This window comes from Umbelopsis ramanniana, assembly GCF_025399195.1.
Source record: "Umbelopsis ramanniana AG unplaced genomic scaffold K450scaffold_3, whole genome shotgun sequence".
NCBI lineage: Eukaryota > Fungi > Mucoromycota > Umbelopsidomycetes > Umbelopsidales > Umbelopsidaceae > Umbelopsis > Umbelopsis ramanniana.
Genome location: NW_026252089.1, coordinates 700,142 through 723,991, shown reverse-complemented (window position 1 = coordinate 723,991; position 23,850 = coordinate 700,142). Strand labels below are relative to the sequence as shown.

The 23,850-nt window shown below is 42.1% G+C and overlaps 9 protein-coding genes across 9 annotated transcripts; 5 read left to right on the top strand and 4 right to left on the bottom strand.

The window, feature by feature from the left end:
• Positions 1–974: 974 nt before the first annotated feature.
• Positions 975–2,627, bottom strand: K450DRAFT_221339 (uncharacterized protein). Its single transcript, XM_051585701.1, has 3 exons — positions 2,334–2,627; positions 1,627–2,276; positions 975–1,549 (listed from the first exon to the last, which is right to left on the bottom strand). Exons 1-3 carry the CDS (start codon positions 2,421–2,423, stop codon positions 1,219–1,221), a joined length of 1,071 nt encoding a protein of 356 aa, XP_051449072.1. The 5' UTR covers positions 2,424–2,627; the 3' UTR covers positions 975–1,218.
• Positions 2,628–3,802: 1,175 nt separating this feature from the next.
• K450DRAFT_221332 (uncharacterized protein) lies at positions 3,803–5,374 on the top strand. Its single transcript, XM_051585700.1, has 6 exons — positions 3,803–3,893; positions 3,964–4,063; positions 4,129–4,287; positions 4,345–4,415; positions 4,491–4,565; positions 4,648–5,374. Exons 2-6 carry the CDS (start codon positions 3,994–3,996, stop codon positions 5,287–5,289), a joined length of 1,017 nt encoding a protein of 338 aa, XP_051449071.1. The 5' UTR covers positions 3,803–3,893; positions 3,964–3,993; the 3' UTR covers positions 5,290–5,374.
• Positions 5,375–7,240: 1,866 nt separating this feature from the next.
• K450DRAFT_268060 (uncharacterized protein) lies at positions 7,241–10,007 on the top strand (the record flags this gene model as incomplete). Its single annotated transcript, XM_051592865.1, has 7 exons — positions 7,241–7,299; positions 7,550–7,988; positions 8,055–8,450; positions 8,528–9,122; positions 9,187–9,551; positions 9,642–9,864; positions 9,931–10,007. 7 exons carry the CDS (start codon positions 7,241–7,243, stop codon positions 10,005–10,007), a joined length of 2,154 nt encoding a protein of 717 aa, XP_051449070.1.
• A 514-nt stretch (positions 10,008–10,521) lies between these two features.
• Positions 10,522–12,261, top strand: K450DRAFT_221313 (uncharacterized protein). Its single transcript, XM_051585699.1, has 6 exons — positions 10,522–10,770; positions 10,843–10,996; positions 11,056–11,259; positions 11,327–11,400; positions 11,478–11,564; positions 11,626–12,261. Exons 1-6 carry the CDS (start codon positions 10,544–10,546, stop codon positions 12,083–12,085), a joined length of 1,206 nt encoding a protein of 401 aa, XP_051449069.1. The 5' UTR covers positions 10,522–10,543; the 3' UTR covers positions 12,086–12,261.
• Positions 12,262–12,395: 134 nt separating this feature from the next.
• K450DRAFT_277047 (uncharacterized protein) lies at positions 12,396–13,468 on the bottom strand. The gene is made up of 2 exons (XM_051593252.1): positions 13,078–13,468; positions 12,396–13,003 (listed from the first exon to the last, which is right to left on the bottom strand). The coding sequence occupies exons 1-2, from the start codon at positions 13,454–13,456 to the stop codon at positions 12,708–12,710; spliced, it is 675 nt and encodes a 224-aa protein (XP_051449068.1). The 5' UTR covers positions 13,457–13,468; the 3' UTR covers positions 12,396–12,707.
• Positions 13,469–14,751: 1,283 nt separating this feature from the next.
• Positions 14,752–16,628, bottom strand: K450DRAFT_268057 (uncharacterized protein; the record flags this gene model as incomplete). The annotated part of the gene is made up of 5 exons (XM_051592864.1): positions 14,752–14,968; positions 15,040–15,409; positions 15,475–16,290; positions 16,373–16,487; positions 16,551–16,628. 5 exons carry the CDS (start codon positions 16,626–16,628, stop codon positions 14,752–14,754), a joined length of 1,596 nt encoding a protein of 531 aa, XP_051449067.1.
• A 791-nt stretch (positions 16,629–17,419) lies between these two features.
• Positions 17,420–19,059, top strand: K450DRAFT_268056 (uncharacterized protein; the record flags this gene model as incomplete). The annotated part of the gene is made up of 3 exons (XM_051592863.1): positions 17,420–17,626; positions 17,739–17,829; positions 17,900–19,059. 3 exons carry the CDS (start codon positions 17,420–17,422, stop codon positions 19,057–19,059), a joined length of 1,458 nt encoding a protein of 485 aa, XP_051449066.1.
• A 485-nt stretch (positions 19,060–19,544) lies between these two features.
• On the top strand, positions 19,545–21,184 carry K450DRAFT_221309 (uncharacterized protein). Its single transcript, XM_051585698.1, has 7 exons — positions 19,545–19,836; positions 19,908–19,976; positions 20,060–20,155; positions 20,236–20,249; positions 20,317–20,900; positions 20,970–21,014; positions 21,088–21,184. Exons 1-7 carry the CDS (start codon positions 19,763–19,765, stop codon positions 21,160–21,162), a joined length of 957 nt encoding a protein of 318 aa, XP_051449065.1. The 5' UTR covers positions 19,545–19,762; the 3' UTR covers positions 21,163–21,184.
• Positions 21,185–21,561: 377 nt separating this feature from the next.
• Positions 21,562–23,835, bottom strand: K450DRAFT_221301 (uncharacterized protein). The gene is made up of 6 exons (XM_051585697.1): positions 23,705–23,835; positions 23,571–23,636; positions 23,440–23,505; positions 23,269–23,359; positions 22,068–23,194; positions 21,562–21,988 (listed from the first exon to the last, which is right to left on the bottom strand). The coding sequence occupies exons 1-6, from the start codon at positions 23,799–23,801 to the stop codon at positions 21,711–21,713; spliced, it is 1,725 nt and encodes a 574-aa protein (XP_051449064.1). The 5' UTR covers positions 23,802–23,835; the 3' UTR covers positions 21,562–21,710.
• Between the last annotated feature and the right edge of the window lie 15 nt (positions 23,836–23,850).

The following is a 23,850-nucleotide window of genomic DNA, read 5'->3' as shown; positions in this document are numbered from 1 at the left end:
CGTGACCTTGAAATCTAATGTTGGCGGCCAGCGAAAAGTGGGATGAGCAGAGACCGTTCGCTTTGCTCTCGGAAGCTGTGTTACTGAGCATAGCGATGACTACTTGTTGCTTATATAACTACTTGTGCCTATATGAAATTCATCAGTAAAGTGAGATTCAATTCACTCTAACATAAGATAATTTGAATAGAACTTTATATAAGCTCTAATAAAGTGTACAATTGTCGAAAATTCTCGATAAAATATGATATCAACAAAGACAAGGATTCGAATTGCTGTACTAACCTAACATCTTTAATTACTGCAGTTCATTATTCCATCTTTTGCAAGAATAAAAAAATGCTTCTGCTGCTTTGGTCGCTTAAAAAGAGATTTTAAAATTTGTCTTCCAAAAGCCAATTACACTCTGGCAGACATTTTTGTTTCAAGAAAATGGCACCTACTTGAGAGATGGATACCTGTAATCGTTAATGTACACTTCTGGAATCTCTCCAATTCATACAATTTGATGTTACCCAGCTTTATCGAACATCAAAGAACATCGTTGAAGTTGTCTATCTATCAGAACACGACCATGAGAAAATTACCGCCGTGGGGAGAACCTGTTTATGAGTCTGTATGACTCTCGGGCGTCTACGGATGGTATGCAAGCCTACGGTTCGAACCTGTTAAAGGTTTATTCCTCCGGAGCCTACGATGTCTTGCAGTCAATTTAATTGATGTCTGTGAGAATATCTTGATTTACAACTGTAAGGGTTTGAAAGCACAGTCGTATTTTCCCAAAGGCTTTTCACTATGCATGTCTCAACGCTGGCGCCAACTCACAGATTAAAGGGTACAGGGTACATTTGGTCAATAATTCCGTAAAATCGTAAGTTTTTTGCAAACTCGTTTGATGAGAGCTGAGGTGAGCTACTGATGCATGAATGCTTGCGCCGGCGTCTTCCCTTAACAATCATCTTCAATGCGGTTTGTGACTAGTGTTTTCGCCACCTTGGAATCAGGCCAAGGTTTTGTTTCTTGCAGGAGTTCGAAACCATATTCACAGAAACTTTTATAAAGCATTTATACAGGGAAGGAAGAAGAAATTTGTGGGAGCATTTACAAAAATGAAGCGAATGAAAGTTTCTACAAAAAGGGATGTGCAATAAAATATCAAGATGCAGAGTTTGTTATTCTTTTTAATTTTTTTGGGGAGGGTGAAGAGAAAGGAATCGATTAGGGAAAAAGTTTTTGGAGTATGTACATTATTGGAACCTCAGTGTCTTTTAGCTGGCGCCTTTGGCTTGTGATATACGTGGCACTGCAAAGGAAGAGGTTGAGAACCAAATTGAAATACCAGTCAGGTATCAATACAAGCCTTACCTTGTGAGCGTGGCGGTACCACAGCACGGTATTCTTTCTCTTCACATTACTGACGGGCACCCACTGGTGACATTGATGACAAAGTCCTTCTTTTACATCCTGGTCGACCCAACGAGTTTCTATAGGTTCGGTAAACTCTTTACCTGAGACTGAGGAAATACCATGGAAAAACTGTTTATGATACCTTTTGTGAATGGAAAATATTGGTGTTAGAATTGTGTTGTAAGTGGTATACGTCGAAAATGAAAAGAAAAAGCTTACCAGAATGCACTGTTTTTGAGCTGAAGCCACTTGCCGGGTGTACAAGTGTCGCATAAACCTTCCTTTGCCTGACCGTTGTAACGTACCCACTTTGGAGTATACTGGTCTCCAGCATATCTAAGCTTTTGTTGGCGTGGTCGAGCTTCTGGATCTGTAAGGGCAGCTTCTACATCTTTTGGTGCCATATCTGGCCAGTTATCACTGTCGACTTCCGCATTCATGTCATCAGCGATACCTTCGCTTGCTGGAGATTTTGCACGCGCCTTCTTGGGCTTGGGTGCTTTTTCGTCCGGAGTATTAGGTACGAGTGGGTGATGTGGAGTTTGGGATCCTCGATCATTGTAGATATATCCAAGTTCGAACTTCGAATCTGCCGGTGTAGCTGAGCGCTTCATGTTATTCATATCGGCGTTTGGAAGCATCACATCTTGTGAGCTGTCAACACTTGGAGACGGCTGGGACAAAAAGGAAGTTGTAGGACCAGATGCTTGCTCAAAAGAAACACTAGGCATCCAACTTAGTCGTGTTCCATCATCGGAAGTGAACGTGAAAACAGTTTGGACAGGAGTTGATTCTTGCCGAGATTGTGGCGGCTCCCTAGTGACAGGTGTAAAAGCACTAGTGGTCTGATCACTCGTACCACCAGCCATCTGTAAAAGGGTAGCTCTATCGACTGCGGGCTGATTATTACGCCAGGTAGTACTCACGTCGTAGGAGTGTCTTCTCATTAAGTCGATGGTAGGTTCATCGCTCATGTAAGGGTTCGTTGACAAAGGGCGCCATGGGTCATTTGGCATTTGAGTTTGTGGAGTCGGCACTCGAGATGTTGGTTGTTTGTAGCCATTATCGGGAGTAACGTCAGAAGCACGCTGATCAGTTGGTAGAGGCGGTGGAGTAGAGAAGCCGTCGTTCCAAGAAGTAACTAGCGGCAGATTAATTAGATAAGGAACGTTGCAAAAACTAACCAGTATTGTGTCGATCAATACCTTTATTGCCAAAAATATCTTTGTCGCTTGGAGTTCGACTCAAAAAAGCGGGTGAACGGGTGAAGTTTGCGAGTAGCATAGCGGCTTCAATGGAGTTTCGTGGCTCATTAAAGTTCGGTGGTTGTTCATCATATCCTAAGGTTGATTCTAGAGCAGCAGGACTACTTTTGCGTTTCTCGTATTTGGGTAAAAGGTGTAAGGCAGAGTTGACGATGGGTGAATTGGTACTCTCTGCTGGGGGGTATGAGGTTGATTGTGGCGTCAAGTCTGCGCTAGGTGTATTGCTCGCCACTTTTTGATCTTCGTACAGGGAAACATAGTCTGGAAACGCAGAAGGAGTGAACATCCCGGCCATGCTTGAAGGAGTGAGCAACGGAGAGGACCCAGAGTTTTCTGCTTTGATGCTATTGTCGTCAGTATTTCGAGCGACGTTGATATTGGAAGTAGAAGGCGGATATGTCAATAGCGACGCTTGGATCTCCATGGAAAGAGAGAAGAGAAAGACTGTCCAATTGAACGGTGTGAAATACAAACAAAAAAGGCGAATGAAAGGCAAGAAAAAAAAATTAATCACGGGTCATGGCTGAAGAACTTGGGTACAGCTTTTTTGGTTCCAATACCCTAGCTTGTTCCATATCTTCGTCCTAGCCAACCAAAACTCGAGATATGAGCAATCCCAACAGTCGGATTCTGCCTAATGAATATCGCTATGAGGCAAGCGTGCATACGCATTTAATAACCGGTATACTCTGGTCTGTGCTAACAGGTTTCCTTTCATTCATCCTTTTTAACAGCCCTTCGGGATGAATAAAATCAGCTACCTACCCCGGTTTCGTTCAAAACTTACAGTCTGAAAGATGTTTGGCGTTTTCAGATCAGAAAGCGTAGATATACTTTTGTTTATCCACTTTCCTTTCTTCTTCCCATTTCCCTTCAAATAATTTCTGCTGTAGCTTATCATTTTCTTGTAACATGCGCCGAAAACAGGTCAACATGCAATATCTTCCGACACGTATTGATCCGGATCCCGTAATTCAACGACCTAGCATTACCGACAGCTTACAAGAAATTTCACATTTTCTGGCAACAGAAACTACAACTAACACTTTGACGAACACGAGTACGAAAGACCTTCCATGCAGTCATCACGATTCGAATGATGGTGAGTGCTAGCATGATGTTTAGAAATGGATGTTTGTTTGAGAATTTTATTTCTGAAAAATTTCCACAGCAAATAGTGAATTGGAAGAGAAAACGGATGAGGTATCTGGGACTGAAAAGGTAGGAAAAACTGAAACATACCTGTCGACGGTGAAACTGAATGTCTAAATCAATAGAAACCATCAAGTAGAAGTCAGATACACAACAAATTGTGAAGGAAATGTTGGATTGGAAGCACAAATACCATGCTCTAGAGAATGATTCGAAGAAGCAAGCCGCACATGCGGAAGGTACAAAATTCATATGCTACCCTCCTACCTTCATCATCTATTTTACTGATGTCATTATTCGCTAGAAAATGTGAAGCGGTTGCAAGAAGGCTTTCTTTTGGAACTGACTGCCTCTGTAGAGGTACACAAAGCCAAAATTGAGGAAATCTCCGAAGAGTTACAACGATTGTTATCAGAAAATGAAGCGTTTAGAGCCCAGCTCTCATATCATAATATAGAGCCAGGTAAGATGGTTTCACCCCATTGCAACGCATGATATAACAAACTAACAATTTGTATAGCGACAATTCCGATTGATACACCTGAGTTTAGGGAATATGGTGCGACCGCCGAAGAAATGAAGTACATCAAGGTCTGTTTTATAAAGAACAGTGCTGGAGATCGGACAACCATTGGTGACGATTACTAACAAGTGCAATTATTACAGGATGCTCATCAGTATGCTATATCTTCAGCGAGCGAGACAACGGAGCATACGGAAAATCTAAAGTCCAATATTGAAGTGAGTTTGCTAACTCAAGCCAGAGTGTTTATGGTGGCATTTGATATTAGTGATATGAAACTGACGGAAATCGCGTTCGTAGAATACAATTCAGGTGGTAGAGTACGAGCTCAACCTACTAAAAGTTGGGTACTTGGTGCCTAGAGACGAACTTATTCATCTGGCTAAGGACCACCATGAACGCAGTGCTGGTCAGGTTGCAAAGGATACCTTAATGAAAGCGATACCTGGCCTCTTCGCTAGGAAAGGCCATGAACGCCGCAAGCACAAAACCATGTCACGTTCTGACAGTATCGACAGTGCTTCCATCAGAAGTGTTGATACGACATACACCACATCCAGCAGAACAACTGTAGATACCCGAATATCACTAAGAGAGAGTCGTCGAAATACGTTAGAATACGACGAAAATGCAAGAATACCCAAGTCTGCCACGACTAATAGTGGATTGCGTGCACTTTTAACACACAACTACTTAGATAGAGGATTGGATGTCGATGACGATGAATCATCCAAGGGCGCAGATGATGTAATGCCATTATCACCTTCAACCAGTATCTCTCTGTCGCAACCACCATACGTCCTGAGATCCGGCGCAGAGGCTCCAAATGTGAAGCAAGGAGGTCTTGGGTGGACAAAGAGGAAACGCGTCGTAGTGCCTACAGATGCATTACCGCCGTCGCTGTCGGCATCGCAGAGTTGTCCCTCTCATTTACACCGATAATACGATGCATCAATTTACCATAATTTATTAGCAAAGTTCCTATTATTTTATCAAGTGTTTCCTGTTCATCACAGCCGTCGTTCACAGCAGACAATCGTGTCAAATAGAAATATCATTTCACTTTCAGAATGTAGCTTCAAGTGATTGCAGCTCGAAATAGCATAAGAAATTCAATAATCAACAAAAGCAGTAACGGTGAGAAGGATGCTATACATTCTGTTGATAAATATGGCTTTCATCTTACGCATAAGTTCTACACTTGACACAGTATTTCCATTTGCACAGCGGCGTGTAACTGTCAATTTATGCGAAAAAAATAAGTTCATTCGTAATTACTCTCTCTAGGTTGCCATAGGACAACCGTTCACCTGCTTCTAACGGCAAAGCATATTTGACAAAATAAAATATTGTCCTCTAATAGATTAACAACCAACTGGATGTTGGAAGGCTTCCTCACAACGATAAATGTGGCTTGTAAATTTTCACGATTAATTTATTTAATATTATGCTCTTTGCAGTTCCCCAACTTCCATTGAAAAAATGCTATAGGTCTATATGCTCTGGCACATACTATACAGGCATCTATTTGTGACACACATACCTACATCATAACTGCAACTTTGAATGCTTACACCTTCAATGTCCTAAGATGAACGATATGTTAGCAAAAAGGTGCTTTCGGGTCTAAAGTCTGATCATAGTCTGATGCTGCAAGAGGTTTCAAAACTCATAGATCTTGGTGATAATAAGAAGATCCTCATTTAAGAATCAGGAGCGAAGGGTATAATCATAGTGAAACACCTCTTGCAAACAGGAGACCGATGCAAACTACCAAATCTACTTACATTTGATGACAGCCTCTCTGAACCTCGGTATAGCAATCCTATAAAAACACAAATGGAGGGTCGTTAGCACTCTGTCTCTACACAAATGCAGTTGGAGCATTGAAAAAAGCGCGATTGTATATCAGGAAAAAGTTGGTCACAAGTCGATTCTGCCCGCATAATGCACCGGCGAAAGTGCGCGTAACAGATCATTCGAACGCAAATTACAAACATCATATAACAGACATGCTTAAAAGCACGAAGATATTTCAAAAATAATTACCTTTTGTTTTGAAAGAAGGGTAAAGGGAAAAGGTAATGCTATGACAGCCGCTTTTATCAGCTTCTCACGAAAAAATTTTCGACATACCAAACCCCGACGGAAAAGTGACTCATTTTTTTCGCGTGTGCCAGTGGTTTGAAAGGATATCCAACTATCTACAAAATTTCGAGTTATGATGAAAACGCAGTAAACGTCAAATTGTCCTCATAAATCCTCAACACTGATCGCTTGACCAGTGAAACTGTGCCAAGTAAAAAGAGCCCATTTGCAAGGTTTGAGTGGCTTAGTCATCAGGTGATGATTACGTCATACTAGAATTCAAGAAGAAAACCAATTTCCCAGCTCCCATCCTCTTCCCTCCTTCAATTCCTATCCATCCATTCATCCATCCACCCATCTTCCAGCACGACAGTACGCGCATCCACCTTGCGTTATCAGTGTTTTGAAAGAATCTGGATTAAAAACACGTCAATTCGACCGTATCTTTCATCCATTTGAATTTTCGGCCGTTCATCCTTCGTGGGTACTGATATTTCACTTTCATCTGCTTAGTAGAGTCCTTGTGTGACTCTGCCAACTCAACATTCTAAACCGCAATTCTAATTTTATTTTGCATCTCCCATTTTCTCATCTTGTTGTTTTTTGCTTTTTAATCCTTCCAATTTCGCATCTACACGCGCGACTTTAACTGAATCTCTTATACGCGCTACCTGCCATCCTTTACACCACCAATTTCCGCTGTTACATCACCGTAGATTTTCTACCTATTAATAAGAGGAACTGAAATTTCACGCTTCTACCGCGTCTGTACAATACCGATCTTCTCACATCAACGAGTTTTATAATGGCAAACGGCTTGGAGGTTAATCCAACTTTGGAGCAAGTTCTCAGCGATCAGAATGGGTATGTATACCCCCTCCAATCTGTTTGTTTGACCTCTTTGTCAATAGTGAACAATCTCGAACAACTGTACACACGAGAATCGTGGCCAATTGTGGATTTTCCGTGAATGTTACAGCTTCCAAAGAGATTTCGTTTGCAAGCGGTTTTATGATATGGCCAAACTGTGTGTTATTTATGTTCAGTTTTGCTAACTGTTTTCTTTGTTTGTTTTTTTCTCTTTACTTCACTTGATGACTACTATCGCTTGTAGCCAAGAGAAGGCCTTTGCCACAGACAGTACACCGACCAGTGTCAAGGGAGAAGAAGGTGATTCCCTGTTTTCCACTGAAACTGGTGCTGCCAAGCCCATTGCAGAACCCGTGAAACAAGAAAACAGTATGCCTACGCCGCCACCGACCACAAATGGCCACATCGGACCTCAGGATGCAGCTACTGCCATTGTGTCACCATCATCACAGACCGTTTCACATATCACTGAGGAGACTTCTGGTCCTGAAGTTGCGGCCGCGGAGACAGTACAGACCCAACCTAATGATCAACAACCAGTTGAATCGACTTCCGAAAGTATGAAGGAAGAGCCAGAGACGCAGCGACCATCTGCTCCAGAAGCTTTTGCTGAGATTACTCCTACAGCGGCAACCCCTAGTACCTTACCGCAGGCTCAATCTCCAACAGCTACGAAGAAACAGGTAGGTACAAGAGTTTTCAAATTGCACTTGGTAATGTGAACTCACACGCCCATTTGTTATTTCTAGGCGTCTCGAACTGCATCCCCAGCTGCCTTCTCTTCGTCCCCAGCTCCTCTCCGTCACACCAACATGACAAAGGATCAGCTAAAATATAGTGGGGCCATTATGAGAAACTTGAAAAAACACCGTGATGTTGGACCATTCCTTCATCCAGTCGATACTGTAAAGCTCAACATACCCCATTATAACGAAATAATTACGCAGCCGATGGATTTGACAACAGTCGACCGAAAGTTGAACGCTTGCGAATACGAAAATGTGGAAGACTTTGTATACGATGTTCGTCTTGTTTTCAACAATTGTTACAAGTTTAACGGTCCGGAGTCTATGATATCTATGTTGTGCCAAAATGTTGAATCTGCTTTCGAGAAGGGTCTCAGACAAATGCCGCCTTCAAAAGAGGTAAGTTTCCATTCTTATAAAGTCTATAAGCATCCATGGGGCATGTGAACTCATGTTGCTATTTTCACCTCGTGTAGCCTACACCACCTAGAATATCTCCTGTGTCCTACGATGGAGATGGTAAACGTAAGAAAGCCCCAGCTCGAAAGACATCTACACCACCGCCTACTATCCGACGCATATCTGAAGATGGTCGACCAAGACGAGAAATTCATCCGCCGCCATCAAAAGATTATCCTGAGCCAATGACCGCTTTCAAACGAAACCCTCGCAAAAATGATATACAGATGAAGTTTTGTATGCAGACCTTGCGCGAGCTGAAAAAGTCAAAGTATAAGGATATCAACTTCCCATTCCTTCAGCCTGTGGATTACGTTGCTCTCAATATTCCTGACTATCCCAAAATAATCAAGCACCCTATGGACCTCTCTACTATCGAGAAGAAACTTAACGAAGGGGATTATACTACCCCTGAAGAATTTGAAGCTGATATACGCCTCATGTTCAACAATTGTTACACCTATAATCCTCCTGCACTACCTGTACACAACATGGGTAAGCAATTGGAGAAGGTCTTTGATGAAAAGTGGAAGGACAAGCCAGCCCCACCGGTTGCCGAACCAGAATTGTACATAGCCTCAGAGGATGAGGAAGTGGAGTATGATAGTGATGGTATGTATACAAGCAATGCTCAGGACATGCATTCATTGTTATTTAACATGCTATTTTTCCGCAGACCCGCGTGATGATCAAATTGCAGAATTGGAGCGACATTTGGCCATCGTTTCCCAGCAACTTGCGTCTATGAAATCTTCAAAGAAGCGAAAGGCTGAACGACAGATGTCTCGATCAAGTTCTTCAAAGATGACCAAGCCCGCTGTTGGAACAAAGGAAAAGTCTTCTTCAAAGTATTCACGACCCTCAAAATCGTCTGGTGAGAAGCGAAAGAGGCCTGTCAAGAGCAAGTCAGAAGACGACCTTTTGCCAGAGTTCACTTTCGAGCAAAAGAAGGATTTGAGTGAAAGCATTAATAACTTGGATGGCAATCAACTCAACACGGTGGTTCAAATTATTCAAAGTTCAATGCCTAACCTCGATGGGGTATGTTTTCGCAATTTTTTTGAATGCTCTGAATACTCATATGGATATTGTGTATTTACCAATTTTCCCTTTTTTTTATAAAATTTATAGCAAGGACAAGAAGAAATCGAGCTAGATATTGATTCTTTGGATCGAAGAACGCTCCACCGGTTGCATGAATTTGTTACTGGCCACAGCCTTGTTCAATCTCCACAACGAAAGAAGCAAACGGCAAAGAAGCCACGCATGCAATATTCCGAGGAGGATGCCGATCGCAAGATACTAGAACTTGAGAAGACTCTTCAAAAGTTCAACGCAAAGCCTGAAGAGTTTGGTATGAGTCATTCTTCGTTTTTTACATTACCGTTTGCAATCGTACTCACTCGTTGTTGTTGCGCAGGTCACGACTCGTCAAGCAATAGTGATAGCTCGTCATCTGGATCCGATTCTGATGACTCTGGCAGCAGCAGTGATTAAAGCCAAAATGTAGATACCAACTTCAACCCGTTTCCTACTCCTTTTCATCCGGGATGACCGCTGAAAAGAAAGAGTAAAAATACAAAAAGTCAATGAAAAAATTTCACAAAAAATATGAAAAATAGTTAAAAGGGAACAGATGCCATCGCCGGTAACAAGATGATTCCCGTCTCAACCTGGATCGCATTAGGTCTACCAATAATGATCTCTGCTCATTTCGTCTTTCTCGCTGCTCTCGGCACTTGTTTAAAGAATCGTGACGGCTTCTATTCTTATTTCCTATGACCTTGAGTGTGTACCATATCTCCTTCGTTATCGTTATTCTTCTTCCATTTGTGCGTGTTGACTATACTCTTAGTAAAGAAAGATAATAGCTTGAATACATACTGTAGGTGGGACTGCTAAGCATGAAACCATCGAACATTTGGAAATTTGATTGTGCTTCTTTGTAAGCAGTAATTGTGCATCAATTACTGTAGAGCTTGGCAAATTTAAGTGTCCGCTGTCGCCATTCACTTTATTACACTTGCACATCCATGTCCAGCGTACAATTGCATCACAGCGACCATCCTGTGAGTATTAAGCCAGTCAATACAGGAGCCGAAATATCGCTTGTAGACTATTTGGCCAAAAAGTGTCCATCGCTCGTTGGCCCCAACGCATTCTTTCGACCAACCCTATTCCTTCCCAATGGTCACTTGCAAACTTTTTGGGCAGCCTACTATAACGCAACTGAAACTCACAACAAGGTAGAATACGAAAGGTATGTATAATAAATAGTCATAGACTCCCAAAGTGTCTACTTATGACATTGCTGACATCCACCATGTCATAGGCAACATGTCGCCACTGAAGACGGAGGTACATTCACTCTCGACTGGGCACCACCATTCAGCGAAATGCCTGTCGACAACACTCCTACACTTGTAGTGCTGCACGGGTTGACCGGTGGAAGTCATGAATCCTATATTCGAAGCTTACTGGCTGTTGTAAGTGACTCTTTCTTTTACCTCTGACCAATGTAACATTTGCTAACCGAAACGTGTAGGTTACCAAAGCACCATTCAACTATCGGGCAGTTGTCTTCAATGCTCGTGGATGTGCTAACTCTGAGCTTAAAACACCTAGATTGTTCAATGGTGCAAGGACCGATGATTTACGTACGGCCTTGATCGCCGTTCAAGAAAAGCTTGGTACCTCAACGCCCCTTGTTGGTATTGGATTTTCGCTTGGTTCAAATATTCTTGTCAAGGTAAGTGTTTTCTTTCCAGGTGTGTGGAAAGATATAAGATATTTAGTTTTTTTTTTTTGTTTGATAGTATTTGGGCGAAGAAGGAGATAAGACGCCACTGATTGCTGGTGTGTCTGTTGGCAATCCCTTTGACTTTTTAAAGTAGGTATCATGATTTTCTTTGAGCGATTGATGGTCTTCTTGCACAAACTTTTTTGCTCACGGCATACGTTTATTAGCTCGAGCATGCACTTGGAAAGATCTTGGTTCCGCAAGACAATCTATTCTGGAACTATGGCAGGCAATCTCAAACGAGCATTCAATCGGTACGTTTCTTTGTAATTATTCGCCCAACGTGACGGTTCATATACTCATGGTGTACCTCAGCCATGCTACAATGCTATCCAAGGATCCATCAGTGGATGCAGAAAAGGTCCAAAATGCCCAAACTATTCGAGAATTCGATGACCTTGTTACCCGTCCAATGGGCGGCTATGATACCGTTAATGACTACTATCGGGACGCCAGCTCCAGTGTGAAAGTTAAAAAAGTGCGCGTCCCATTACTATGCTTCAATGCCATGGATGACCCTATCTCACCTGCAGAATCTATACCATACGATGAAATTAAAATCAACCCCAACGTCGTCCTAGCCACCACTCAGCACGGTGGACATCTTGGTTGGTTTGAAGGAAATTGGTCACCTACAAGATGGATTGTCAAGCCTCTCACAGAATTTATTGTTGCCATGTTTGAAGCCTACGATGAGCGTGAAGCAGCTAGAGAGAATCAGCTCACACCTCAGGCGGTCGATGATGCTGTTTATGCCGCCCAAGCCCTAGAATGAACACATTTTTAGATCAAGTATCATCATCATATATAGACTTGGTTGTTTTTTATGTTATATTATCTCAGTCTAGCGTTGCATACATATCCCACATCTCTACTTATCATTTAGAATTCACTGCCCAAATGCGCGCGCCTGCATTTAGGTATATAAATTTTGTTTCATTTTCACAAATACCTCAACTGTGTCCATTTTCCTGGGAGGCAAACATAAGATTGCGGCACCAAAGACCGTTGAGCATATGTTAATGCCTTATCAGTGCCAAAACGTTATAGATTCTCAATACTGAAGTCAAAAAATTTATTTCATCATGCAATTTATATTCACATCTACAACATATGCTGTTGCACTATATGTACAACTATTCGTTAACACCAACCATCATGCCAATCATCGTAAAATGGGCTTTGGGTAAAGATCAACAAAGATAGTCAAAGAAAAGAGGAGAGTTGCCCACCCATTCAGTTTTCTAGTTTTTGGTTTTTTTTGTCAAGTGGTGACGAGATGGTGCTAGGTTTGATTCTGTTGGGGGGCAATGGAACAACTAGGATCATAGTGTCTAAACATCAGTGTCTAAAATTTTTGAAAAGCACTTGCCTAGAGAGGGTAGAATATGGGCTGTTCATCTTGATAGGATGTATTTTGACTTGGCGTCATATCTGCAAAGAAACCAACATATCACAACTAGGATCGAATGTTCTTTGAAAGAGGAAGAACAGCTGTGGAAGTAAAATGAAAGAAACTCGCCTTGTGATGGTTGCGTAGCCGATGTCAACGCTGCTGAGGATGATGGTAAGCCCATCAAAAACTGTAGAAAGGAGTTGTCCACTGCGTTCGAGTTCTCCGATGATACACTAAGAGAATCACTGCTATCTTCTGTCATAGACAATACCGGTGAACATGGGAGTTGACGGGAAGCTAGATAAGAAAAATGAGCGTTCAGTCAGCGAAGATGGATGGCGTAAAAACAAAAATGGCGAAAGTATGCGCACCATATTGTACAACTTGTTCCTTCTGAGTGGTATTCATTGACTTGATCTTCCTTCGCAAGTTATGGTTCTCGGTTATCACAGTAAGTAATAGTTGCCGCAGCTTGTCTGATTCTTCCTTAGTATCATCCAATTGCTGGCTTGTAGCCCTATTGCTATCTTGAAGCTCACATATAATGGTTTCAAGTTTCTCGATGGTACACTCCAACGTTTTAGTGTACTGAGACCTTCGCTCTCGGAAAGCTGCCTGCGCTAATCGATTACGGTCCTTGCGTTGTTCGTTGGAGAACAGACGATGGCGACCACCTTGTTTGCGTTTGGGTTCTGGGGACGACGGGATGTCGTCATAGGGCTCTGGAGAGGTACGTCGAATAGGAGACATTTTGTATTTTCAACACAGGTTTTAACAAAGGTAAGAGTAAAAGAGAGAAGGATGAAAGTTTGTAATGATCCGTTACAAGAGTATTTGTAGATGAAGATGACTCCAGTAATCAGGTTCCCTCACCATTCAAGTCCGACAACGGTAACTCCTTATCTCGTTGAGATACGAACATTTGTGTCACTATCTCCACAACACTTGCGAGATATGATAACAGCCTGTTGAAATTCCGAGAACCAAAAAACATAAACAATGGATAGTAGTGTGCTCCATACTGCAGCCTATTACGACACTATTAGACAAATTTCGATCTAACGGGTGATATTATAGAGACTTACTTTACGAAGCTTTAAATTTTGCCAGAACCTATGCAGGATGAGAGTTATAAAGATTCAACCACACCTGCTGCTGTTACCGGAACTTCTACCGCTGTACATGTTGAACTTACACACGCGTCAAATTCCGTGGACAACTAAAGCTACTAAACTGCCATGTCCCCTACCTCGGAATACGAATTCATTTAATCTACATAGATCACGTTTTAGAAATTGTGAAGGCAATATTGAAAGCATCCAAGCTAGCAATTTAGTAATTATTTAGGTGCCTATGCGCATATACGTTTATAAGTCAGTGCGAGCATTGCAAAAGTGCATTGGCGAGACTACACACCCAATATCAGAGGTAGCAAGGTATAACCTTACTCCGTTTGATTTCTCAATTGCACCAATGGGAATTGACAAGCCATTTCTCTGTTATATGCTTTGGATACGTAGGAATGTAATTCCATCCAATTCACTTCTTGCCATCCAATCTGTATTCCAGTCGGACACTTTTTCTGTAGCAGCCTCTACTTGAACGAGTGAAATTGTAGAAATTAAAGCCTCTCTGGCTAAAATCCTACAGCACAACACATCGTGAGGTGGAGTGTAACGAATATAAACTCCCGTACAATCGGATGCAGTTCCGTTCCTCATAAATTGGTAACACAGTAAGATGAGAGGTAGTTTACGCTTTATACATTAATTTTATTTTTTATGTTACAAGAACAAGAAGTGAATATATACTGAAGGGTTGATAAGAAAGTAAGTTGCACAGACGTGATGCCTTGACTGGAGATTATCAGTTGTGTAAACGCAATTGATAAATCTTAAATAGCGTTTAGACATGTAAAGTTGTATAGGTCAAGCATGAGCATCCAGGAACGAATATGCTGCCAGAGTGTGTCATTTGCCGAGCAATCAGGAATGCGTGAAGCATGTACATCATAGAATGGATGGAAGTAGGCCGAAGCGATGGTATCAATTGGCTTCCTCAACCTTATCGACATGTTGCTCATGCTTTTCATCGATGCTATCTGCTTCTGATGACATTGAGCTGTCATCCACGTTGATGACTGGGCCATGGAACCATTTTCGTGCATCAATCACAAACCAGAGACCAGCTCCAAGCACGATGATTCCTATGACCACCACAGCATAGTTCATGGTAAGAGGGGTAACCGGAAGTGCAAAAGGACTAGTAGTGAGAAGATAAAAAGTCAGTTCAACGTCTGCCATTTATAATTTGTTCATGGTCGTGATACTTACAATAAGAAAATCACGCTGATAAAAGTGACCCATAAGCAAGCCACGGTACCAATGGGAACGGCCCATCTTCCAAGGCTGAATGAGCCAGGTACAAACGTTTTTCGGCCAATGGTGATTCGGCAAAAGATTGGAATAGAATAAGAGATATAGAGGCCAATGGAAGCGACGTTGAAAACGGCATTCAGTGCAGACAAATTGATGAATCCGAGACAACCTAAGGCTGCAGAGCAGGTGACTAACGCCCAAACAGCATTAATAGGAGTATGGGTATATGTGTTGATTTTTTTCCAATATTTGCTGAAAGGAAGAGCATTGTCACGAGCAAAGGCAAAGATGACTCTCGAAGCAGCAACGACTGTGGCAGAACCAGCTGTAACGAACAAATATAAGAAAACTTGCATTTTTTTTTTTGGGAAATTTAGAAACGTAACTTACTGAAAAATTGAACCAGCATAACGCAAAACCAAAGAACGAGAGTGGCTGACTTTCCGCAGTTGACATAGAGGATTTGAGCCATGGGCATACCAGTTGCAGAGGCGAGGGCATCATCAATGCTTGGAACAGTAAAAGCTATGGCCAAAATCAGTACCCATCCTGTAATAGCAACGCTGCTGACAGATTGAACAATGGCTCTTGGTGCCGCTGTAGAAGCGTTTTTACATTCTTCTGAAAGATGAGCGGCGCAATCGTACCCAGTCAAAGTCCACATAACATCAATGAGACCTAGCAGGAAGGCCATGCCAGCTGGCCATCCAACTGTGTCAGCATCGAAGTGGGTAAATACCCATTCTGCAGAGTTCCTCTGTGGCGCCATAACGAAAAGGCAGACGATCACAACCAGCGTGCTTGCCATGTTGAAATAGACATATACTTTGTTGACGCGTGCAAGCCATCGAGTGGGTAGACTACCCATCAAGCCGTGTAGAAACAAGATTGCAGCATAGATACCGTAGGTATGGGCGAAAGTCGGGGAATAGGTAAAGTCGGTTGCGATAGCCACTTCAGCAACTATCATGGTGGAAAGTGTATAATCGATAGACGCTACGAGAGCCATATTGCCAATGATGTTGAACCAACCTGTCATCCAAGTGACAATAGGTGTCCATTTGCCGTTATTATGATGCTGAGATAGCCGTGCAGCGAAAAAATAAAGTCCTCCAGAGGATGGCCAAGCACTGACAAGTTCAGCCATGCAAAGCGCGACACACATTACCATACATGAGCCTAGAATCCAGCCGTATACCATGGCAACTTTGATAACGAAAATGATTTAGAACCTTAAAACAAAGAGATGGTGTAACCAACCATAAAAAACTTTTTTTTAGAGCCTTACCTGGACCTCCGGAAAGCATGGGGAAATTGATTGTTGAAGATACAGAGGCCAAGACGCCCATAATAGAGAATGAAAAACAAAATATGGAAACGGCATTGAACTCTCGTTTGAATTCCTATGAACTTTGAGATTAGACAAGATAATATGCGAATAATTCCAACAGGATATTGAACATTACCTGCTTATAACCCATGGATCGCAACTGCTTTGCGTCCTCATCGAAGGCATCAACGTTTCCTTGTTCAAAATCTTTCATGTTTGTTGAATGTTTGAAAGGGTTTTTTGTTTGGCTGGTGCAAGGATCGATGAAAGAGATGTGACAGATGGTGAAAAACTGGGGGATAGCAAAGAATGTGTGGTCTATTATATTCGAGAAAGTCGAGATAAAGGATGATCTTTTTTAGAGTAATGAAAAGTGATGCTGTCAATGACAGATAACATTCAAAGTTATGCAAAGTTGAAGTGAAAAGCCTATGGTGTTGAACAAAGCGTTATCAGCTATAAATCATAACGTAAAAAATTGAAAGAAGCACAGATAAATGGTGATTTTCTCTTCCGACCTGGAGATTACCGATTGAAATGCCGATTTAAGCAATCATACACCATGTGACAGATTGATCTTCCCTCCTTCCCGTTGATCCGTGGAACGATGCTTAATCGGACGGCGAGTCGTTGGCATCATCAATCACCAGTGTAAATATATATTTGATTTCAAGTTGAAAGATGTTCTACCGCCATGCATGTCCCTGTCTATATATTTTATTGAAATCAACTAGTATATCAAACGAATTCTGTTCATATAAGTGGGCTAGGCCAATGAACTTTTTACGTAACTAGCAACATGTAAGATACTGTGTGTTATTATTTCTAAAATTTACGTAAACAGAAGGAAAGCAATGTTAAATCTTCCTCAATCTCTTAGCAAAAAAAAATAAGAGCGATCAAATAAAATTGATAACCGATTCTCGCAAGATGTTGAAATATCCTTTCTGTCCTGCTCTGATATATAGCTCCTTGTCAACGTCAGATACATTGCATTCACAAAGTATGCAAGAAACTCATACACAGAATGATAACCAGTACTTGGAAGAACACCTTGAAGAGACCACTCCTCTCTTACAAAAAGCAAAACCCAATGACATATCGTACACAGCTGAAATATGGGTATTATGCAAAACATCAATCCCTGTTATATTTGCCTATATGCTACAAAACAGTCTGCAAACCGCTTGTGTATTGATTGTTGGACGTATGGTATGAAGACAGTTCCTTCCTTTTTTTTGCGTTCAGTTTTTCCTTTGGCGGGCGGGCATCATTATTTTAAAATCATTTTGTCTCTAACAGCGCCTTCCTTAACGACGTACAGGGTGCCGAAGAGCTTGCTGCTTCAGCATTTGCCTTTATGTTTGCAATGGTAACCGCTTGGGTCATGGCACTCGGAGGAAGTACAGCTTTAGGTGAGTAGAAAATATTTGGTGACGGATAAAATGGATGAAATGATATTGATTTATCTAAAAAATCTATCAGATACCCTATGCTCTCAAGCATGGACTGGATCAGATAACCCACACGACATTGGTGTTTTGCTTCAAAGAGCATACATTCTGCTTGGGTTAATGTTTATTCCTATTGGTTTCTTATGGTGGAATGTCGAACAAGTGCTTCTCTACTTAGGACAAGAGCCTGAATTAAGTCGCATGTCTGCTCTGTTCCTGCGCTATCTCCTTATTGGAGCCCCTGGTTATATTCTATTCGAAGCAACCAAGAAGTTTTTGCAAGCACAAGGTATCATGCATGCTGGCACTTATGTTCTTTTCATTGCGTCGCCTGTCAATATGGTACTCAATTACCTATTGGTTTGGAATGAGTCGTTTGGTCTTGGATTTATCGGTGCTCCTATCGCCACCTCCATCACGTACTGGCTCATGTTTGCTCTCCTAGTCCTATATATTTGGCGAGTCGAAGGCTCCGCTGGCTGGGGCGGTTTTTCAAGACTGGCCTTCCATAACCTTGGCGACTTTATGAAACTGGCATCGACTGGTATTCTCATGGTTGGAACCGAATGGTGGGCATTCGAGATTGTAGCCCTAGCCGCAGGACGACTAGGCACCGTTGCTCTGGCTTCGCAAAGTGTCATCATGACAACCGATCAAGTTTTGAACACCATTCCATTTGGTATTTCTATTGCCACCAGTAACCGCATTGGCAACTTGCTTGGCAGTGGAAATGCTCGCGGGGCCAGAAATTCTGCCAATCTTAGCGCAGCCTTGGCAGCAAGTATTGGCATCGTTGTCATGACCCTCATGATGATATTCCGCAAGCAATTTGGTTACTTGTTCTCGGACGAAGAAAATGTAGTAACGCTGACTAGCGAAGTCATGCCTTGGGTAGCGGCTTTCCAGATCGCTGATGGCGTGGCTGGAAGTTGCGGTGGATCTCTGCGTGGTATGGGTAACCAACACCTAGGGGCTGTGGTGAATTTAGTAAGCTACTATATCATTGCGTTACCTCTCGGCATTTATCTTGCATTCCGCCAAGACTATGGTCTTGCAGGACTGTGGGTTGGTCAGTGTGTTGCACTCTTCCTCGTCGGCATTTTGGAATGGACGATCATCGCCGTCTGCGACTACGAGAAAGAGGTCAAGAAATGCTTTGATCGCATAAGAAACGAAGAACATCATAAATAGACATATATAAATAAATCCATAGTTGCATTTTATTTCATATTATGGTATATTTCTTTATGATACAGTTGAAATGGCATAGGGTCATTGACAAGTTGCGAAACTTGATGGAGCTAACGAAATTTCAAATGGCCAGTCCTGACTCGCTTAGGGGCCTCCTTTTTAACTTCTTTTTTGGTATCTTTCATCTGGCCAGAAGAATTGGGGTCGGTCTTGTTTTTGAAAGACTTGATGAATTTCGCGATGGCTGACATATGGTTATAAGTAATTATAGAAGTGATGAATGAGCTGCAGAGGTCGGAAAAAGGGCAATTTATACTTTTCGAGAGAGTAAACTGAAATTAGTAATTCGCTCTCATAATGTTTGCTCTTCATACTGCGAGAACAAATGTTGTCTACTGCGGCAATTCACTGAGGATACATCTACATATTTATTTCGTCTCTTTTGCCTACATTCTATCAAATTTTCATCATTTCAATACTAATATCAGGTTCTAAATGTCTCGCAATACCAGACTGCATAAATTGATTCATTGTACTTTAAATATCAGGGTCAGTTAGGAGAGGAGACTGTTGTCTTTCAGACTTCGACGGTGTGACAAGCAAATTCTTGTGCAATTTGAGAGCCAGTACGACTGAATATCGAAGCTTGTGCAACCAAAGATCAGCTTTAGCTTGCACCTCTCCAACTTAATATACTCTTGAAATGTCTTGCAATCTTCAGGATCCAAAGATACTGGAAGCTTACAGCGAGATTATCGACTATGAGCCAACCGACTGGTAATTTTTGACTTCCTATGTGCCTTCATCTGTCCTCCATAGTGCCTAATTCACCATTTCCTCAAAAAAAGGCTCATCCTAGGTTACAATGATACTCGAGATGTAATTTCATTGTACGATAAAGGTACCAATGGATTGAGGTAAGAAGTTTTGTCAATAAGAAATATGTTGTAGCAAAATTTATTAAAGTTGTAGGCCAATAACTGGCTCAAAAATATATTAGTGAATTCAGGGACCATTTGAGGGAAGAGGTTCTCTTTGGATTCCTTAGATTGGATGATCGATTCATTTTGATTACCTATATATCAGAACAAGTCAGGTATATATTCTTCTCTATACATGAGCTACGGTTAATCCGAATAACTGGAACTAACTACATGAACTGATCTAATTTTACAGTGGAGTTCGCAGAGGTGAGACATCCTGTCCCAGCACTCATCGTGGCAGTGATTCACATTAATGCTTTATTATTTATTGTAGCCCGCGCCTTAGTTCATGGTCGGGCCGTGGCAACCCTGATGCCTGTCCATAACGCACAAATGACAGCAACATTGCCCAGTGAGCTCAGCGACACCAACATTTACACTAAACTGAAAGTTGGCGAAAATAGAGTTCCAGGAAAATCGAATTCTCGACCACAATCCATGTCGAAGCGCAATTCAATGAGAATCCAGAGTGGTGCAGCTGGTTTTACACCTTCTTCTCCCGTACCGTCCGAAAATGCTCAACCATCACCCGAAAGTGGCATCAGTGAAGAGCCAGAAATCATCGAGCATGAGGATGCCACCCAAGCCGAGGAGCGTTATCAAGAAGAGTTGAAACAGCAGCAAGAAGAAAGAGAACGACAGGAGCAATTGCTTGAGGAGGAGAGGATCCGTCATGAACAGGAAGAAGAAGAGAAAAGAGCCTTTGCCTTGGCTGAAGAGCAGAAGCGCCAGGAGATTGAAGAACAGGAACGAAAAGCTGCTCAGGAAGAAGCTGAGAAGAGAGCCAGAGAGGAAGAAGCAAAGCGAGCACAAGCAGCTCTTAAGCGCCAACTTGAAGAAGCTGAGCGCAACGGAAACGTAAGTCATTAGCACTACCTCTATTCTACAATTAAATCATTAATAGCTAACCTTGTTATACATTTACAGACTCTTTTGACCGGTTATGTCTCGGTATTGAATGAAAACTGCCCAGTAAGTTGTCCCATACCAGAATGATGCTGATTAGCTTCCTGAGTCCTTATATTTAACCGGTGTCTTTTTGCAGTTCTGGAAGCGCCGGTTCTTTTCTATCGGAAGCTCCAACATGCTACTGTATCGTGTCGAAGGGGTAAGAACATGAGAATAACTATTTAGCTCCATGATCTATGTATTAACTATCCAATCTTTAGGACCAGCGAAATGCTCAAGTGTTGCCACTGTCACCCCAGACAACACAAATTCGCCACCTCATTGGAGACCACGATATCAGTATTCCCAACGCTGTTGAAATTCGCCTCCAAAATAGCTATTACCACATGTTTGTTGAAAGCAAGCAGGAAGCGGATCTGCTAGTGACCGCACTTAAGAAGGCGGCTGGTATCGCCTTTTGAGCCTACAGTAGTTATCCATAAATACATCAATGGACAAGAAAACAGAGAGTAGTTTGATCTAGAACGATATGCTTTTGACTTCATAGCTGCCTTATTTAATAGGCCATATAATTTTCAGCACTTTTTTTTTTCTTCGACACTAAATTCCATGTTTTGACTATACAATCAGGCGCGTTGTTTTATTTGTTGCTACATGGTATATGCTTACAATGGAGTGCATGCAACTTATAGATAATGGTACAAGTTGAAAAAAAAAAAGGGAGTTAGAGAGATATGAAGGGAAAGGAAGTCCCTTATTCTACAGCCCGCGACGGAGACCGGTCACTTCGTCATCGTTGTCATCCATATATTCGCGCGTATAATCAAACGGTGAATCTTCGTCGTCACTAAATTCTTTGGATACGAGACCCTGACGGTCACCATCAGACTCCTTGGATATCTTCTTTTTCATGGAAGCAATTGGTCCTATCTTGTCTTGGTCTCGGTGGCCAGCAGTAGAATACGGTGTATCAATGGGAATGAGGGTTTCAGCGCCATGAGGTGGAGGAACAGGGCTATCAGTAAGCTGGTGGCGCACTAGTAAAAAGGTAAAATGGGTTTGGTTAATATGGTCAGATTGTTTTCAAGATTCCTTTACCTCGAAACCCAAACTTACCCATCTGATCATCTAGCTTTTCAAGTGGTATCTTTGTTTGCTCCTCATCATCCCACGTCGAAGATTTGCGGTTCGGGAAGTTTTGCATCCATCGCCTCTCTCTGCTAATGCCATCCTCACCCGAATTGGTATTGCCCATAGATATAGTATGAGAGAACTCCACAGCAGCTCCTGAATTTGGTGAGGTAACTCTGGTTGAATACCGTCGACTAATATGTCGTTTCAGACGATCTTCATTTTTCTCTTTTGTTGATTTCGTAGACAATGCTCGGTTTCGTTGCGTAGTGGTGGCATACCGCTGGATGCCAACAAAAGGTGCAGGGAAAAGATCAGCTGGACCAGGGTCATAATGGCCAGGTGGGGCTGTACGAGCCGAACGGAATCGATGGGTTTGAGTACCGGGAACCGCATCGTCATCATCATCTTCATCATCCTCTTCCAAATACTTTTCATCCTTGATGATTTCCAGAACGTTTCCTTCACTATCTACCACGGCCGTTTGAGTAGGCTGACTCTTTGAATGGTGAAGTAATGCAACTCCAGAGCAGATAATAAGGAATCCCATCACAACGGTGGCGATATCCGCACCCGAGGCTTGAAAGCCTCCATACAATACGGCTGAGCTGACAATGGTGAGGGTGGTGAAGGTGACATAGTACGTAGGAGTTACTAGTGCGGTGTTGAATAAGTTAAGGGCTTTGTTCAGGTAGTTGATCTCAGTAAGCAGAGTAACGACAACGATGGCCATTAGTATATATAAGAACGGTCGATTGAATTCATTCTCGATTGTGATAGAGTGAATAATGGCAGCCCCGAGACCTTGAGTGCAGACCACAGAAATAGATCCAATGAGAGAACACACCGTAATGTATACCAACATATTCTTCTTTCCCCACCTAGGACCAGCCCAGAAGACTAAAATACCGGATATGAGGATACATAGACCAAAGTATACGAGAAATGCGACAGACAAAAATTGTTTTTGAAAGGCATCGATGCCTGTATCCGAAGAGCTTTGTTGTGGGGCATGTAGCACAATCACAACGGCACCTATAATGCATTGAAAGCAACCCACTTTGCCCTGAAATGACAACCGTTCCTTTAAAAAGATCGATGAAAGAACCGCACTGAGAGGAAATTTGATTTTGGTTTAGCATCGGCCATTTAAATTTAGTCTTCCATTTTGATATTTTTGACCTACCTAATCACAACACTCAGCGCGCCAAGAGGTGTAACTAGGATGGCGATGGTAAAGGCATAGGCAATGAAATTGCACAGTTCTCCAATAATCACTGGAAAAAAAAAGTACAAAAATATGTGAGACCTAGCTTGCTCAGCCCATCCTATGCAGTTTCTCGAACATATAGCTTACTGAGTATCATTCCCGTCCACCACATAGGAGATTTGAGATAACTGTGACCTTCTCCTGCTACACCGCCTACATAATGCACTCTGCGTTTAGAATGATGTCCACTGACCGCTCCATGTTCTTTTATATCTTACCCGATTTTTCGGTTGAACTAATCAGACCCTTCTTCTTGAAAACAAAGCTAGATCCAATAAATACACCTGTGGATAAAATTTTCCAGTCAGTTTAGAGGCAGCCGAGACCCACTCAGGTGACTTTATCCACGTACCAGAAGCTATAGCCAGGGACACACCAATGACCTTATAAAGAGATCCACTGGTATCAGCACCGCCAGTAAACGGCGATGTGGATGAATTGGAGCTCATGACGGTGATCGGTTAATGATGAGGAAAATGGAAGGGAAGCACAGTTTTG

What these genes read in the sequence shown, in the direction of transcription:
- K450DRAFT_221339 (XM_051585701.1), bottom strand. Translation starts at nt 2,423, where the DNA reads ATGCCAAATGACCCATGGCGCCCTTTGTCAACGAACCCTTACATGAGC. An exon ending in TGAGAAGACACTCCTACGAC is followed by an intron (nt 2,277 to 2,333) that starts GTGAGTACTACC and finishes ACCCTTTTACAG; the next exon opens with ATGGCTGGTGGTACGAGTGA. An exon ending in CTCAAAAACAGTGCATTCTG is followed by an intron (nt 1,550 to 1,626) that starts GTAAGCTTTTTC and finishes CATTCACAAAAG; the next exon opens with GTATCATAAACAGTTTTTCC.
- K450DRAFT_221332 (XM_051585700.1), top strand. Translation starts at nt 3,994, where the DNA reads ATGTTGGATTGGAAGCACAAATACCATGCTCTAGAGAATGATTCGAAG. An exon ending in ATATCATAATATAGAGCCAG is followed by an intron (nt 4,288 to 4,344) that starts GTAAGATGGTTT and finishes CAATTTGTATAG; the next exon opens with CGACAATTCCGATTGATACA. An exon ending in ATCTAAAGTCCAATATTGAA is followed by an intron (nt 4,566 to 4,647) that starts GTGAGTTTGCTA and finishes TCGCGTTCGTAG; the next exon opens with AATACAATTCAGGTGGTAGA.
- K450DRAFT_221313 (XM_051585699.1), top strand. Translation starts at nt 10,544, where the DNA reads ATGTCCAGCGTACAATTGCATCACAGCGACCATCCTGTGAGTATTAAG. An exon ending in AACAAGGTAGAATACGAAAG is followed by an intron (nt 10,771 to 10,842) that starts GTATGTATAATA and finishes ACCATGTCATAG; the next exon opens with GCAACATGTCGCCACTGAAG. An exon ending in TTCGAAGCTTACTGGCTGTT is followed by an intron (nt 10,997 to 11,055) that starts GTAAGTGACTCT and finishes CGAAACGTGTAG; the next exon opens with GTTACCAAAGCACCATTCAA.
- K450DRAFT_277047 (XM_051593252.1), bottom strand. Translation starts at nt 13,456, where the DNA reads ATGTCTCCTATTCGACGTACCTCTCCAGAGCCCTATGACGACATCCCG. An exon ending in GGAACAAGTTGTACAATATG is followed by an intron (nt 13,004 to 13,077) that starts GTGCGCATACTT and finishes TTTCTTATCTAG; the next exon opens with CTTCCCGTCAACTCCCATGT.
- K450DRAFT_221309 (XM_051585698.1), top strand. Translation starts at nt 19,763, where the DNA reads ATGTCTTGCAATCTTCAGGATCCAAAGATACTGGAAGCTTACAGCGAG. An exon ending in GACTATGAGCCAACCGACTG is followed by an intron (nt 19,837 to 19,907) that starts GTAATTTTTGAC and finishes CCTCAAAAAAAG; the next exon opens with GCTCATCCTAGGTTACAATG. An exon ending in AAGCTGAGCGCAACGGAAAC is followed by an intron (nt 20,901 to 20,969) that starts GTAAGTCATTAG and finishes ATACATTTACAG; the next exon opens with ACTCTTTTGACCGGTTATGT.
- K450DRAFT_221301 (XM_051585697.1), bottom strand. Translation starts at nt 23,801, where the DNA reads ATGAGCTCCAATTCATCCACATCGCCGTTTACTGGCGGTGCTGATACC. An exon ending in TAGTTCAACCGAAAAATCGG is followed by an intron (nt 23,506 to 23,570) that starts GTAAGATATAAA and finishes TGCATTATGTAG; the next exon opens with GCGGTGTAGCAGGAGAAGGT. An exon ending in GCGCTGAGTGTTGTGATTAG is followed by an intron (nt 23,195 to 23,268) that starts GTAGGTCAAAAA and finishes ATTTCCTCTCAG; the next exon opens with TGCGGTTCTTTCATCGATCT.